This window comes from Lemur catta, chromosome 20 (genome assembly GCF_020740605.2).
Source record: "Lemur catta isolate mLemCat1 chromosome 20, mLemCat1.pri, whole genome shotgun sequence".
Lineage (NCBI taxonomy): Eukaryota > Metazoa > Chordata > Mammalia > Primates > Lemuridae > Lemur > Lemur catta.
The window spans coordinates 9,793,855-9,809,972 of record NC_059147.1 but is presented as its reverse complement, the minus strand read 5'-3'; the positions used below and the strand labels follow the sequence as shown (position 1 = coordinate 9,809,972).

The 16,118-nt window shown below is 54.8% G+C and overlaps 1 protein-coding gene across 1 annotated transcript; it reads left to right on the top strand.

Annotated features, from left to right (window-relative positions):
• The first annotated feature begins 744 nt into the window (after positions 1–744).
• On the top strand, positions 745–4,524 carry IRX5 (iroquois homeobox 5). The gene is made up of 3 exons (XM_045533111.1): positions 745–1,488; positions 2,536–2,941; positions 3,116–4,524. The coding sequence occupies exons 1-3, from the start codon at positions 1,240–1,242 to the stop codon at positions 3,916–3,918; spliced, it is 1,458 nt and encodes a 485-aa protein (XP_045389067.1). The 5' UTR covers positions 745–1,239; the 3' UTR covers positions 3,919–4,524.
• The last annotated feature ends 11,594 nt before the right edge of the window (positions 4,525–16,118 follow it).

Sequence of the window (16,118 nt, the reverse complement as noted above, 5' to 3'; positions counted from 1 at the left end):
AAGAGGCTGGGACGCCTGGGGGTGGAGGTTGGCACGCCCCGAGACCTACTCAAGTGTAGCTGCTTCTCGATCTGGCAGTTCTTGCCCACTCTCTCTCCTCTAGAGAGATGCTAGCCCGGGAGTCCCCAGGTCCCCAGTGTGTCCCCCTCGCCGTCCAGTGAAGGTCGGTGAAAGGAAGGCGAGCCGGAGACGTGTAGACGTCTGAGGCCTGTCTCTCGCCCACCTGCTGCTGCTGGCACAGAGGGCCAGTCATCCCGACTCCCTGCGCCCAGAGCGCGGGCATCCATCTGGCTTTCCCGGGGACCTCCATTCCAGATCTTCAATTCGCTGTCCGGCCCCCTGGGTTGGGGGAAAAGCCGGCGAGGGTTGGCCACGTACCGCCTCAGAGCCAGCCTCCGGGAGGACGAGAAATCCGCAAACTCGGCGATTTACTGTGGCTGGGAGAGAGCGGAGCGTTCGCTGGAGCACAGTCCGCGGCCTTGCTCCCTTAGTGCCCCGACCCGCTCGCTGCCAGGGCGTTGGGACGGCCGCTGCGCCCGAGTTAGCAGGGCAGGAAAGTTGGAAGAGATCGGCGCGGCGAGGATGTGATTGTCATCCTGGGGCCGGCGCTCGAGAGTCTGGGAGAAAGAGAGAGGGAGAGACCAGGGAGGGGAGGGGAGCAGAAGGGAGGAGGGAGGCAGAGAGGAGGGGGAGAGAGGGCCGCGGAGGAGAGGCGGGCGCTGGGGAGGAGCGAGGGGAGCGCCAGCGAGCGGGAGAGGGAGCCGGGGAGGAAGAGGGAGAGGGCGAGGCGCGCCTGGCGGCCGGGTTGGCTGTGGCCGCCCAGAGGCTCCTGCCAGTCCTCCCACCGACTACACCCCGGGAAGGAGGAGCTTCGGGCGCTCACAAGGCGTCAGAATCCTCAATTTCCAACTTAGCATCTTGGCAGGACCTTTGCGAAGCCAAAAGCAGAGCCCCCCGGTGCAAAGAGCGAGGGGAAAAAAGAGAAAGCAGCAAGGGAGGGGAGGAAAAGAGGGGCCAACCCGGGCGAGCGAGGCGCGCAGAGGAGCGGGCGCGGCGGTCGCAGCCGGAGGCGCGCGGGAAGCCAGCGAGGAGGCGCGGCGGGCCGGAGCCCGGGAGCCGGGGCCGAGGAGCGGCGGCCCAGGGCAGCCAGAGGCCAGGTGCCCTCCCGCTCGCCCTCGCAGGGCGCCGCCCGGCTGGTTGGCGGCCGCGGCGCGGCGCGCCCCATGCCCGTGTGTGGCCATGTCCTACCCGCAGGGCTACTTGTACCAGCCGTCCGCCTCGCTGGCGCTCTACTCGTGCCCGGCGTACAGCACCAGCGTCATTTCGGGGCCCCGCACGGATGAGCTCGGCCGCTCGTCTTCGGGCTCCGCGTTCTCGCCCTATGCTGGCTCCACTGCCTTCACGGCGCCCTCGCCGGGCTACAACTCGCACCTCCAGTACGGCGCCGACCCCGCGGCCGCCGCCGCCGCCGCCTTCTCCTCGTACGTGGTGAGTGAGCGGGATCCGAGGCGGGCGAGGGCAACCGGGGTCCGCCGGCCGGCCCGCCGGGCGGGGGCTGCAGGGGACACGGGCCTAGGCGCCGCCGCCGCCGACCTCCCCCGCCAAGCTTCGCGGCCCCTGAAAACTTGGACGATTGTCTCGCTCGGCTTCGCCCGGGCCTCGGGCTCAAGAGTTGTTCGGAAAAGAGAGCCGCGGCTTGCTCGGATAGCTGAGCTGGCGGGAAAGGTTTTGGGGGGAGAGGTCGCTGCAATTAAAGAGCAGCATTTGGTTCAAACAGAAGCCCCAGTCCGCCCTGCAGATTTTATATTTTTGGTTTTGTCATTTTGGAAAAGTAGTCCGAAAAAATACACCTGAAATCTGAGCAGAAGAGTGCTAAGTCTATGTAAATGTGTTTGGCCTCGCTTTTAATTAGTCCTCCAAAATGTTGCAAATCCGTAATCCTATCTTCCCAATCCGATTTGGAGGTATTAAATTTCTGAAAAGTCGGCCGAGCTGCGGTGTATCCGGGATTTTTCGGCTGGGTTGTGACTGGTTTGGGGGAGCATTTTTGGAGAGTAGGAGTGCTGAGGCAAGCCTCAGCTTTTCGTTTGCGTTTCTTTGAGGGTTGAAAAGGAAAAAAAAGCCTTGACTTCCCTTGTTTCCCTCCTTGCGCCCAACGTGCAGCTGCCGGGCGCGGAGCGCAGAGCCGCCTTCGTTGCCCAGGCCTCTGTCTAGATCCAGGGCCGGGCCGCAGTGGCCAGATCTGTGCACAGGGGACTGACGTGCCCAGGCAGACGGGGGCCTACAGGGTGGCATCGAGGCTGGGACAGCTTCAAGGGTTCTCGAAGGACTGGACTCATGAATTGGGGGCCCCGCTGCCTTCTGAGGAGGGGGAGGAGTTGCTCTTGGGTTTGAAACCGCCAGCCCTGTCCCAAGGGAAGCTGGAGTGCGGGCCTTGCCCGTAGACCCCGGGGCATAGGGAGAACGCGATTCTGTCGTTTAGGTGGCAGTCAGACCATGGCCCGCGCTCACCTTCTCTCTGACTCTCCACCGCAGGGGTCTCCCTACGATCACACACCCGGCATGGCGGGCTCCTTGGGGTATCACCCCTATGCTGCGCCCCTGGGGTCGTACCCGTATGGGGACCCCGCATACCGGAAGAACGCCACACGGGACGCCACTGCTACGCTCAAGGCCTGGCTCAACGAGCACCGCAAGAACCCCTACCCCACCAAGGGCGAGAAGATCATGCTGGCCATCATCACCAAGATGACCCTCACCCAGGTGTCCACCTGGTTCGCCAACGCGCGCCGGCGCCTCAAGAAGGAGAACAAGATGACGTGGACGCCGCGGAACCGCAGCGAGGACGAGGAGGAAGAGGAGAACATTGACCTGGAGAAAAACGACGAGGACGAGCCCCAGAAGCCTGAGGACAAGGGCGACCCTGAGGGCCCTGAAGCAGGTTGGTGGACACGGGAAAGGGCGTGTTGGGCGGGAATAAGAAGGAAAAGGGGGGGCAGGCGGGGGCGCGCACGGGGCCTGGAGGTTGAGGGCAGGGGTCTCTGCCTTTGCGGGCGGGAACGTGGGCCCCGCCGCCTGGCCTCTGCGCCTCTGACAGCCAGGGTTTCGCCCACAGGAGGAGCGGAGCAGAAGGCGGCTTCGAGCTGCGACCGGCTGCAGGGGCCACCCACCCCCGCCGGCAAGGAGACCGAGGGCAGCCTCAGCGACCTGGATTTTAAAGAGCCGCCCTCGGAGGGCCGCCTCGACGCGTTGCCCGGGCCCCCCCGCGCCGGCGGGCCCTCCCCGGCTGGGCCAGCAGCAGCGCGGCTGGCCGAGGACCCGGCCCCTCACTACCCTGCGGGCGCGCCGGCGCCCGCCACGCACCCAGCAGCGGGAGAGCTGCCCCCCGGTCCCGGCGGGCCCTCGGTTATCCACTCGCCGCCGCCACCGCCGCCGCCGCCGGCAGCGGTGCTCGCCAAGCCCAAACTGTGGTCTTTGGCAGAGATCGCCACATCCTCGGACAAGGTCAAGGACGGGGGCGGCGGTAGCGAGGGCTCTCCATGCCCGCCGTGTCCCGGGCCCATAGCTGGGCAAGCCCTAGGAGGCAGCCGTGCGTCGCCGGCCCCGGCGCCGTCGCGCTCGCCCTCGGCGCAGTGTCCTTTTCCTGGCGGGACAGTGCTGTCCCGGCCTCTCTACTACACCGCGCCCTTCTATCCCGGCTACACGAACTATGGCTCCTTCGGACACCTCCATGGCCACCCGGGTCCCGGGCCAGGCCCCACAACCGGTCCGGGCGCTCATTTCAATGGATTAAACCAGACCGTGTTGAACCGAGCGGACGCTTTGGCTAAAGACCCGAAAATGTTGCGGAGCCAGTCTCAGCTAGACCTGTGCAAAGACTCTCCCTATGAATTGAAGAAAGGTATGTCCGACATTTAACGCGGGCTGCGTCGGTCCCGGACTTTTCTAATTTATTAAAAACATGGCCTTGGCAGTTATTTTTCCATCACCAAGAGAGATAAAAAAAACATAAACTACCCCTCCTATTCAAAAGTTTATAGTTTATGGAGATGGATACATAAAAATGTAAACATCTCCACACACAAATAATGTCTTAACCAACTGAAGAGAAAAATTACAAAAAAGGATTTGTATTAAATCTTATTCTGTATATTTAATGTAGCATTTTGTATTTAAATTGATAATTCAATATCTTTGAAGTAAATTATGAAATCAAGACACCTGTACAGGCATTTAATGTTTTTTTTGTAATGTAAATATATACATTTGTGTTTCCCCAAAACTGTTTCATAGTTTAAAAATACAAGTTTAATTTAATTTTTTACACCTATTGATTCTTCTGGGTATGAGCTAAAGTATTATTACAGAAAGGACACAGGTTATACTCTTAGATTTAAAAAGTAAAAGAAACTGCAGCCGCCTTTGTAAAATGCAAAATATTTAATTAAAAGAGATTTTAACATAATCAGAGCCACTCATTATTTTTTAGAAGCCTCAATAAACTGTCCATTGCCTTGGTCAAAAGGTGCAGCCTGCAACTTTTTTCAAAGTGGGGATTGAAAGGTTTCACAGACCTTCAGTGTGCCAGGGGAAAACCATAATTAGGCTGCAAACCCCGGGGAACCTGGCCCTGCCCGGAATGCAGATTTGGATCACCGATGCGGGCTGCTTGGGTGAGATTGGACCCTGGAGGAAGGCGAAGAGAGACCCAAGTGTGTGCCCAGAAGGGAGAAAAGATGGCAAAGCCAGCTAGGGACACGCACCACGCGAGCGCCATCGCTTAACCTAATTACTTCCAATCAGTGTCGTGTTTTATGCAAAGCAATCAGCTGGTGAACTTTGCTAATGAGTTCGATTTTATGCCGGATTTAGCCCTTATTACTATTTCAAAGGTGCTTCGGGCTAATACGGGCGGGGAGCGCGTTGGGGGATGCCAAGGGGGAGGCTTTCCCAAGTCACTGTCTTCTCTACCCCTTCAAAATTGGGCATTGATCTCTTCTTCGGATTTGATTAAATTAGTGAACGTTCCATCCGCGACGGTGCGGGTGGCGGGCGGCCCAGTAGATGCCCGCTCAGCTGTGGGGTTGGGGCCGCGGGACGGGCGAGGGGATGGTTTCCCCCTTTCACAGGTAGGTGTCACACTTGTCCTGAATTTCAAGCCTGCACTTCGCAGAGTCGGAGATTGCAGAGTGGGCGGAAGGGGAGGAGGGAGCGCCACAGCCACTTGCGGGGAGCTAGGGGAGCCCCCGAAAGTATCCCTCCCCCTCACCATGGGCCTCTTTTTGGACAAGTGGCCTTCAAAAGTTCGAGGCCATTTGCCTAGATAACAAGGTCCTTGTGGACTCGATAAGGCATGTCGTCGCTTTAGCACTTTTCCCAGGTCATATTCAATAGTCCGAGTAGCTACAAAAGTATTTCTGAGATTCTATTTTCTCATTTTAATTCCGTATATTTCATCTCAAAATTGAAAAGTCAGGATGTATCTCAATCCTAAATGAGGAAGAGCCACCGCCCCTCGGTGACCAACGCTGTGGGTTCGGCTTGGCTGCGGTGCTGGCGTCTACATTTTGCCCCGAGATAGGGAGCCGCCGACGTGCTGTATTTCGTGGGAAATTTTCGGTGGTCGGGGGAGGGGTGTGTGTTACAGCAAAAAGATAATCCGGCAAGGGGAATTAATTTGCTCTATTAAACCCAAGCCTGAGTGTTGAGAGAGAATGTGTTTGCACATAACACTGCTTTAATTAGGCTAAATCAAAATGCACATATTTGCATTTCTACTCAAGATTACTTTTAACCTTACTAGGTGTTTTAAACACACCCCAAAGTTTCACTGGAGTTGTTGGCTTTTGCTATTTTTTTTTCCCAAACCTGCAACCGGGCTCCTTTAGCTCATTCGAATTTAAACAAGTTTGAAAGCTGCATTGTCCAGATGTTTTAGCGAACAGCGGTCGACTTCAGGGTTTAAATTAGTGAGAAAATTCACGCAGGGAAAATGGTTTCAAAGCTGGAAGTGTGAATGATTAAATATGCATGAGACGATCGTATTTTATTTTGTCCCTTTAATTATAAATGATTTTTTAAACAATTGAATTCCAGAGATGACTTGCCCTCCCCCTCCTCCCCGCGCCTCACCCCCTCCACCCTTCTCTCCCTCCCCCAACAGCCTGGTTCACAATCAGCTTTTCCCCCTTGTTGAATATGCAGCCCCAGGAGTCACCTTCTCTTCTAAAAAAGTCAGAAGAATAGGCCAGTCCCCTTCTCTTAAGAGAGAGTTTAAGGACGACATCAACTCGGCGGGGTTTTGGAAGCACTGGCCCAAAACCCAGCCCAACGATTTTAAAAAGAAAATTACAGGCCTCCCTGAGTTCCCGGGAATATGCAAATGGCGCGGCGCGGGCCTCCCAAATCCGACTGCGAAGGCCCGGGGCTGAGAGCCGAGAGCCCGCCGGGCTGCCTGGGAACGGGACCTGCGCTCCCGGGAGCGCGCGGCATTTCTGTTCTTCGAGGGGCGGCGCGAGGAGCCTCCGGCAGGGGAGCAAAACCGCCGGGGGCTTGGCGGCGGGGGCCGCAATCTATCCCCTGCCCGCTGTCCCCAGCCCTTGGCCTCTGCAGGGTCTGCTTTGCGTGCTTGCTTTTGAGTTCCAGCCCCCAGTTAAGTCTAGGGGTTTCTGCTTTACAGAGCTGGGTTTTAGTGGCCAGTAGTTTTTCTGGTGTCTAGCGACTTTTCAGTTTGGGAGGTGGCCTGCCAGGCAGATCCGGGTTCGGGGCATTTAGGAAATGTGCCCTGCGTTTAATCTCAGAAGTAGCTGTGTGTCTGTAGGATCCCAAGTCCCTCCTCGAGCCTCTGCTTTGCCGAGTCTCGAGCCGTCCAGGAGGCCATGCGTCGTAGAAGCGCTGGGGGGAAAACGTCCGGGATGTACCGGGGTCGGGGTTTGTTCTCAGGCTTGGATTGGGGCGTGGAAGTCGCGTGAGGCAGCGCCTAAAACGCTTCAGTGCTGGGACTGCGCGGGCGTTTGCCACCTGCGTGTGGCTGGGCCGGCTCCGGACTCCGAGGAGGGCAGAGCTTGGCACCTAGCGGCAGAGGTCACGGGATCACCGCGTGGGGTCTCGCAGGCAGTCCCTGGAGGCAGCGCCAAGCCGGGGACCGGCCGGGTCTCTCACTCCTCTGCACGGGGCCGAATCACTTCATGGGATCACTCCTCTGTGCGGGGCCGAATCACTTCCTGTTCCCCGGCTCTGGGTACCAGGGCCGGAAATGTTCCCCAAGCCGGGGCGCGGGGCCTGCAGCGAGGCCTCCTGGTTAGCAAACCCCTCAGGGCCAATCATTCCCCCCGACGTGCGCAGCTCGTGGGGCCTGGAAGGTTGGGGGCAGGGAGGGTCATGCCTGCGGTTTCGGCACGACGACGGTGCCTCCCAGCCCACTTGTCCCCCACAACTAGCTGTTAACCTGGACCGAGGCACCAAATAGCGCAACGCAAAGAGCCCAAAGTGAAAGGAATGTGATTGCGCTCTCCAGAGGTGGCCGGACGCGGATGCAGTTTAGGAAGGGCGCCGCCTACTGGTCTCGGGGAGCCACGCGGGTCGCAGGGAGGGGGGAGCTAGGCGACATCCTACTATGCCCACACCCGCGACGGGCCCGTGGCTCCAAACTCCAGGCCGGACAAACGTAAGCTGCTTCGCCACCGCAATTCGGCAGAGCCCTGGACCCAGGACCCGGTTAGCATTGAGGATTTGGGGAGCAGGGCTTGGGACTAGAACAGTTTAACCCTACCATTCCCGCCACGGCTTCGGCACAGTTTCAAAATCCAGGCAGCGGGCAATTGAGAAACGTGCCTGCGGCTGAAACAGCCTGTGGGTGGGGCCCGCCGGGCGCAGCGCAGCGGGTGCGCTCCTGCTCCCGAGGCGCTTCAGGTGCACGCACTTCCACTCCTTGGGGCCTTTGGCGCTCCAGTTCTGGACCCTCCGCGGTCTTAATTTGCGGTTTGGCATATTGGGGAACTACCACGCAACCGCGTCCCCGAAGACCGTTTTGGTCTTAAGAGCTTTTGGCCGGTGGGGTGGACATCTATAGAAAAATGAAAAACACGCAAAACAAAACTACCCTCTCATTGCTTCAAACCCTCCTATTCCGAAAGTGCCTTTAATGAAGTCAGCGTGGCAAAGCATGCGGTGCTCACTTCCGCTTCCCCCGACCCCGGCACAAGCACGAATGGGTCGTATTAGCTGGTCTCCCTCAGATGCAGGGTCACTGGGAGAAAACGGGGCGCGCCGTCAGTCTGAATCTTTGCCTCCTTCGCCGCTCGACCATGTAACAGGAGGAAAATCGGACCCAGCTGGGACCTTGCCACCCGCCCTCCCCACAGACTAGCCGAAGATTGGGGACCTTCCCTAGACCCACCCCGCAGGTCTCCTTCTGTGGCCCGGCCAGAGCCAGTCTCCTTTTCGTTTTTGCGATAACTGCGACTTGGGCCCTGGGCACTAGGCGGGCCCGACTGCGGCCTAACAGGAGATCGCCTCGAGGGTCGGGCCGCAGCTCCTCCATCCTTCTTGCGTGGCCCGTCCCTCGGGGCCGCTGGGGGTCTCCGGCCTCTAGTCGGGCCTCCAGCCCCAGCCCCGAGTCCCCAAGGCCGCCTGCCGGGCAGCACTTGTTTCCGGTGCCCCAAAGAGCCCCGCGTGCCCAGACACCACTTTCCCAGTGAAATCTGCTTTTATTTGCTCCGAGCAAACCCCGGGCTCTCAGCGCTCCCGCCTGATGGATGCAAATGTAAATGTGCACTTATTTAATTGGATCAGGCCCCAAGATAAAAGAGATAAACGGCTCCCCGTTTGCTAACTTATTTTCTGAGGCATGCAGCGCCGCGTGGAGGGGAAGCTAATGAAGGAGCTGGCGGCGCTCGGCGCTCCACTTCTCCGCAGCCGCGACAAGCTGGCGGGCCGGCTCCGCGTGGGCTGTGACTCCTCGTCCACCTCCTTTGCACTGACTCTGCCCGTCAGGTAGGGTCCCCGCGGGACCTTCTGTGCGCCAGGCTGGGAGTTAGAAGGCGTTGGCGTCGCGCTTGCAAATACACCACCCTGCCACTATTTTTTCCACTTTGGCTCGTCCCTCCTCCCCCTTTCTTACCCAACTCCCCCGCGCTTGAGTCACACCGGCTGGGCCCCTTCGATAGAAAATCCTTTCTGTCTTCTTCCCCAGGCGTCGTCTTCCACCCCAGGTGGAGGTTTCAGAAAGAAAGACGCGAGGGCCACCAGGCGCCCCGTCCAGCCACCAGGGTTCCGTGGAGCCGCCCTCAAGAAGAAAGGACCTTCTCTGTTCCCAGATGGTCCTCTTTTGGAGCCTGAGATTTCTTTCAGAATCATCTGGAAGACATGGATTAACCCTTCCTCCTCCAAATAATGTACACAAATAAATGCACGCAGTACACACAACACTTCAATCATTTCCAGGGGTCGCGGGACCCCGACATCCAGACTTTAGGAAAAAGAGCTACCTGGTTCTTGCCTCCCCGGGCAGGGGGGAGGAGGAAGGTTGAAAGCTCATTGACCCAGCATCCTCCTTCGACACGAGTTCGTTCGTTTTCCAATTTGGGGTCTTGGTCCCCACCCCCCCACTCCCCGCAAAGTTTCTCTTCTGTTCAGAAGGAGTGGGCGGTGGAGAGAGGCCTGAAGAGACAGCCCGCAGAGAATGGGTAAAAGAGAGGGGGGCTAGGGGAGTCCTAGGCAGAGATCCAAATAGCCCCCCGAGTCTGGGCTGGGCAGGGCTGGGTCGCGTGAGGCCGGACTGGGCTGGGCGTCTGGCCGCGCCCCATCCCCGACGTGCTGATGGATTGGCTTGTCAGGAGGGCTCTGTGCGCGGAGCCCATCAGAAAGCACTTACCTCGCTAAACTGAAATTACTGTCTTTTCAGGGGCTAATTTGTGTAACTCCCATGGAGGGGCTTGGAGGGGGGTTGATGAGGCATAAAATGATGATTAATGAATTTATTGGCCGCTGCTCATCAAACAAGGGCTGGAGAGCGCGCGCGCGTCCGCACCGGCGACCTGGCGGCCGCGCTCAGCACAGCTGGGGTTCCGCCTGGGGCGGGGGGCGCTGAGCGTCTGCTAGGGTTTCCCCGAGTGCCGGTCCTGGGTGCTTTCTGCTGGTGGTCTCCCATTCCGGGTGCAGACTCCAGCTGCGCTGCCATCGCCCCCTGCGGGCCGGCTGCTCAAGCCTGGGGTAGGGGGAGGCCGGCTGCAGGCCACGGGGGTAGCGGCCTCTCCAAGACTTGAATGTGACTGTGACGCCTGAGGGAGCGTGGAGCTGGGAACGTGAGCTGTGGTCCAGAGACTGGGTGGGCGCATGGGCCTTGGTGGTTCAGCCCTGCCTCTGCAACTTACTAGCTATGTGTCCTTGGACAGGTCCAATACCCAATCAGCCTCAGTGACCTCATCTGTGAAATGGGGTTTACCACTCTGGGTCTTGTGAGGATTAGAGTGCGTGGCACATAGTTAATCTTCAATATAGTTATTAAAGTCATGCTATTTTAGACTGCAGTTTACTGGAGACACTAGCCAAAGCCTGGGGGAAAAGGCAGAGGGGCTTTGGGTTCTGACTTGAGGGGAGGATCCTGCCAGAATGGCAGATCTTCCTTAGCACTTCTCTCCCACTCCCTCCTTCCTTTGGCTATGCATCACTTTTGGGGGCTTGATGGTGGGACAGTGAAGAAGACTGGGAAGATAGTAAGACCCTAGAGTGACCTGCTCAGAGCTGAGCTTTGGGAAGCTGAATGGAGCTGCCTTGTGGCTCATTTTTGCAGGCAGAACCACACCTAACTTTGAGGTTCATCTGCAGAATGGTTCAGAACTTCTCCAGCTCATAACCCACCTTTTGTCTGCAGGCTCCTGTCTTTTGGAATCTGTCCACAAGGACCTTTTGGCTATTTGATGGTTTCAATCAAGAACCTGCAACCCATGAACTTACAGTTCACCTTGCACACACCCCCCGCCCTGCCAACTGCCCCTTTCACACCTCCCAAGAATTGGCTCCATCTTTGCCTCCCCTGGACATCCTGCCTTGCTGAAACAGAAGGCAGGAAAGACCTTGACATTGCCCTCTTCCATGAAATGCTTATGCTAGTCTCCGTGTTAGTGCAGCTCCTCTCAAGCTGTTCCCTTCCCTTCCTTCAACTTATGTTAACTGAGCACCTATAATATGCCGGATGCCCTGTTCTAGGTGCTGACCATGCAGCAATGAACAAAACAAAGTCTCCGCCCTTCTGGAGCTTACACTTTAGAGGGTAAGACAGAAAATAAACAAAGGACTGAGGTAATGACTTAGCACAACGTCCAGGTGATGAGGGTTATGAGAAAAGTTAAGTGGGTTGAGGGCTTAGTGAGGGCAGTCTGAGAAGCCTCCCTAGGTATTTCCGCAAAGACCTAGAAGTTAGGGAATAGGCCATGCAGATATTTGGGGGAAGAGAGTTGAAGGCAGAAGGAATAGCAAATACAAAATCCTGAGGTGGCAGCAGATTTGAGCAACATCAAGGAGACCTTTGTGGGAGGGGATGAGGCCAAGGCCAAGTCCAAACCAGGGTCAGGATCTATGGGGCCCTGTAGGTCCTGGTGAGATATTTGGGATTTTCGAGGGGGCGGGGGAGGAGGTGTGGAAGGGTTTTGAGAGGAGTGATAGGATCTAATTTATGTTTTAAACGCATCCCCAGGTCTGAGGAGCTGAAATTCAGGGAGGGCAGGAGTGGGAGCAGGGACCAGTTAGGAGGCTGATGGAGGGTCCAGGGGGAGGTCATGCTGCCTTGCACCCACCTCTACCTGGTGGTAGCCGCAGAGATGGGGAGAGGTGGTCAGGTTTGGGTTATATTTTGAAAGCAGAGTCAACAGACTTTGCTGACGTATTAGATGTAGGTAAAGAGTGGAGGGGAGTTCTGGATGCCTCTAGGAATTTGGGCCTGAGCACCAAGGGCAATGGGGGGATGCCATTTGCTGAGATATCAAACATTAAGGGAGGAACAGGGATTATTTTTTCAGGGAGAGGGGACGTAAGATACATTTTGCTCTGACCCTGAAGCCTCTTTGATCCAAAGGAACCGCTCTTATGGACATGTGGGACGTCCAGTGGCAAAGCACTGACATGTCCAGGGTGGAGGCACACGTCCAGGGAAAACTCTAACGTGAACACACACCCTCACTCCTGAAACATCGATCTCAGAGTCCTCTGACCACGTCTTCCTGTTGATTTCTGCCTCTTTACTAGTGGAGAAACTGAGGTTCAGGAAGTGAAAATGACTCCTCCAAGCTCACACGGTGAGTTTACAGGCAAAGCTGACTCTAAAACCCAGGTCTCCTACCTCCTCGGCTCGTGCTCTACCCTGACTCCTCTCAGTTCTCTAGGATATCTGTATTTTAACAGAGAACTCCTGGAAATAAAATGCCTTAACAGAGAGGAATGAATTTATAATGGTGGAATCTCAGACACAGTGACAGGCTGTCAAGGGAGATATTTTTAGGCTGGGCCAGGAAACATCTTAGCCCTCCTCAAACACTGCCAGAGGACGGCCGCCTCCTCGGGACTCCATGTGTGAAGTACAGATGAGGGAAGAGCTCGCATGTGCCATCTCTCCCAGAGACCCAACAACAAGGAGGAACTGGGACCGTCCCCCCTGCCAGGGAGTGTTTTCTTCCCTAAATAATTGCTATGTGAAAGGATTTGCTCATTTCTACTGTTCAGAGTGACTTCTGCACGCACACAATTATCTCACATGATGTACACAAAAATTAATGTTTCACTGTCTGTCATTTTACAGAGTGAGTTTTATCAAACAAAGATTTGGGTTGGGGGTAAGGCCCCAAATCATGGGTCTTTTCATGCTTTTGTTTTGAATTTCCTTTTTCCTTTCTTTCTTTCTTTGTGGTTCTTTTTTTTTTTTTTTTTGACATCTCAGTTTGACTGTTTTTTCTCAATCCTTTTCTTGACGTGGGGATTTTTTTTTTTTTCTGTAAACTTTCAGTGTCTTTGTCCTCAAGGGAACCCACAGGCCCTTAGGAACAGCATCTCAACATCTTTCAAGCTGAGTGAGACGCCTGTTAGCCCTAGATTCCGAATACCCTCACTGTTCCAGAATGTTCCAGACACTTTCCCCCGCTAACATGGTTTGACATCAGATACCACACGGTTGTTTCTGCGACTTCTTTGTTTTTCTTAGATCCAAACCACAAGCGTTTTTTGTTTGTTTGTTTGTTTGTTTTGTTTGCCCTCTATTTGTATCCGGTATCTAAATCCAAACTCTGTGGTAATAGGTGTCTCTTTTTCCAAATCCTCATCTGTGCAAAGACTGTCATTGGTAGCTGACGACCAGTTTTCCTGGATCATAAAAGAGTAGATTAGTGGCAACTCAGACAAAAGGGCTCATTTGAAATAAACACCACCTCTTTGCTCTCACGAAGAGCGGGGCAGAAACATCGCTAGTCTGGTTTATTTTGGTTGGTAGAGTTTATTTTTCTCTCCAGATTTTTTTTCCTTTCTTATCCTTTTTTTTTCTTTTAAATTTTGCCTTTCCATCTGGGATAAAGGCGTGACAAGTGCTAGAGCATTCATGAGGAATGTCTGAGAAGGCTTTGTAAGACCAGAGACTCCTCAAAACTCACTCATTCCAGCCCTCCTTGGTGTAGCCTCTAACTATTGGAGCTAATGTTTACAAAATAATTTCCTTCAAATTTTGTAATTTGCTTATTTTGAGAGGAATATTTATATTGCCACTGCCATTGAAACAGAAGACTAGTTGTTAAAAAAATTAATTCAGTGAGGTTTTTGGTCCCATGGGCATCTCTCAGGGTCTCAGGTTACTCCTGAGAGTTCCCTCAACCCCATTCTTTCTGCTTTGCAGGCTGCCCTCAAAGTTACGTGGGCTGCATGAGTATCTCTCCACCCCCACCTGAGATCCTCTAGGGCAGGGGTCCCCAACCTATGGTGAGTGGTATAATTATTTCATTATATATTACGATGTAATAATAATAGAGATAAAGTGTACAATAAATGCAATGCACTTCAATCATCCTGAAACCATCCCCCTACCCCCACCTCGGTCTATGGAAAAACTGTCTTCCAGGAAAACAGTCCCTGTTGCCAAAAAGGTTGGGGACCGCTGCTCTAATGTACCTGCAGAGGTGTACTTGCCCCCCTCTGGGAAATAGCAGCTGATGGTTTTACAGATATGCAAACTGAGGTCCTGGGAAGCTAAGCAACTTGCTGAAGATCACACACCTGGTGGGGCCAGAGCCTGGGTGGGGTTGCCTGCCCTCCCCACCAGCTCCCTCTGGGGGCTCCTTCTCATAAATCCCTCGCACTCTGGTCCTCATCTCAACATGGGAGGGCTCTTGCAAACCAGCAGAGCTCTTGTTCCTTCTATGCCATGGGCTCTGCGATGCCTGAACCCTTTTTCCTGTCTGTGGGTCACTCTCTGGGGTAAAAGGCCAAGACAATGACCGAACATGCCCTTTGACACCAGGAAGCACCCTGGCCCCTCTTTCATCCTGCAGGGATAGAAGAGGGGGCTGGGGTCCCCAGCTCTGAGCAAAGTCCAGGGTGTGGGGAGTTGGTGGTTCTCAGGTAACACCACAATGAGAAGGTGAATGCCATCTCTCTTCCAGAAGTTTCTGCCCCAGCTGCCCCTTCTATCTCCTTTCTCCAGCTGCTCACAACTCGGGGTTTTCCATCCCACTCCCCTACTTCCTGAAGCCAACCGTGGTGACACACGGAAACTGTTTAGTATTAACGAGTGGGGAGCTAGTGGGTTCCCAGCTGTAATGTCACTCAAAGTCAACACCCATTCTTTGCCCTATTCCCCCTCTTTTCTCCATGGCTGTGGAATGAGCTAGTTCTTCCCCTGCCTTCCCTGGAAGGTCAGCCCTTCAAGGGTGCGACAGTCACAGCTGGCTTAGCATCCAGCCCTGACTCTCACCCTCGCTCTCAGCCACACATCCAACTACCCAAATATGTACAGGTTGAGCATCTCTAGTCTGAAAATCCAAGATCCAAAATGCTCCAAATATAAAACTTTCTGAGCCACTGACATGACACCACAGGTGGAAAATTCCATACCTGACCTTATGTGACAGGTCACAGTCAAAATGCACACAACACACAGTTTATTCAGTGTCCCCAAGGGAAAAATAAAATGACCTTCAGGCTATACATATGCTGGGGATATGAAACATGAATGAAATTTGTGTTTAGACTTGAGTCCCATCCTCAAGATATCTCGTCACAGATATGCAAATATTCTAAAATCCGAAAACCACCTAAAATCCAAAACACTTCTGTGCCCCAAGCATTTCAGGGATAGGGGGTACTCAACCTGTATCTCCAGCTAGAAGGACCACATGCAACTCAAATTCAAAATTCCCCAAATGAAGTCACCTCCTTCCCATTCCTACCCTTAACCCAACCTCACATCAGCCTCTCTTCCTGCTGTCCTGCGTCTGGTCATCCAGTCCAGTGGAGGGACTTCAGAAACTTCCTGACACCTCTCTTGCCCGGACCCTCACATGCATTCCCCCCCCCTCCGGTTGCATGGATCCTTCTGACGGACCTCCTTCAATTCCCTCCCCTCCAGGGCACTAGTCTGAGCCTTTACCTCTGTTTTGCATACTATCGCGTATCCTCTAGAGCATCTTCCTGCCCCAGTCATCTTCATAGCACCCAACACGGAGCCCAAAGCCTGGTGTGTCCTGGGTGTTCAACAAATGTGCAAGGAAATGAAAACAAATGAATGGATCCCAAACTAATGTATTTGTTTGCACTTTGCCATAGAATTTTCCCATGAATTTTGAAAGAGTGCTGGTGTTGGACAGATGTGGGTTCAAATCCTGATGGTGCTCTGTTATTTTGAGTATATTAGTGAGCTGGATTAAATGACTCACTAGAAATCTGAACAGAGAGGCCCCAGGACCCGTGGTGAGTGAGAAGGTGGGCTCCGGAGCCCGGCTGCCTGCATTCCATTCCCATCTGTGCCATGTGCCAGTGGTGGGACCCCGGGCAAGTTCCTTCACCCCTCTGAGCCTCAGTGTGCCCATCTGTAAGACGGGGATGATAACAGTACCGAGCTCAGAGAGTAAATGAGAGACTGTGCA

Excerpts from the sequence above, each read along its gene's own strand:
- IRX5 (XM_045533111.1), top strand. The coding sequence starts at position 1,240 with ATGTCCTACCCGCAGGGCTACTTGTACCAGCCGTCCGCCTCGCTGGCG. Across the intron at positions 1,489-2,535 it reads CCGCCTTCTCCTCGTACGTG|GGGTCTCCCTACGATCACAC; the intron begins GTGAGTGAGCGG and ends TCTCCACCGCAG. Across the intron at positions 2,942-3,115 it reads CCCTGAGGGCCCTGAAGCAG|GAGGAGCGGAGCAGAAGGCG; the intron begins GTTGGTGGACAC and ends TTTCGCCCACAG.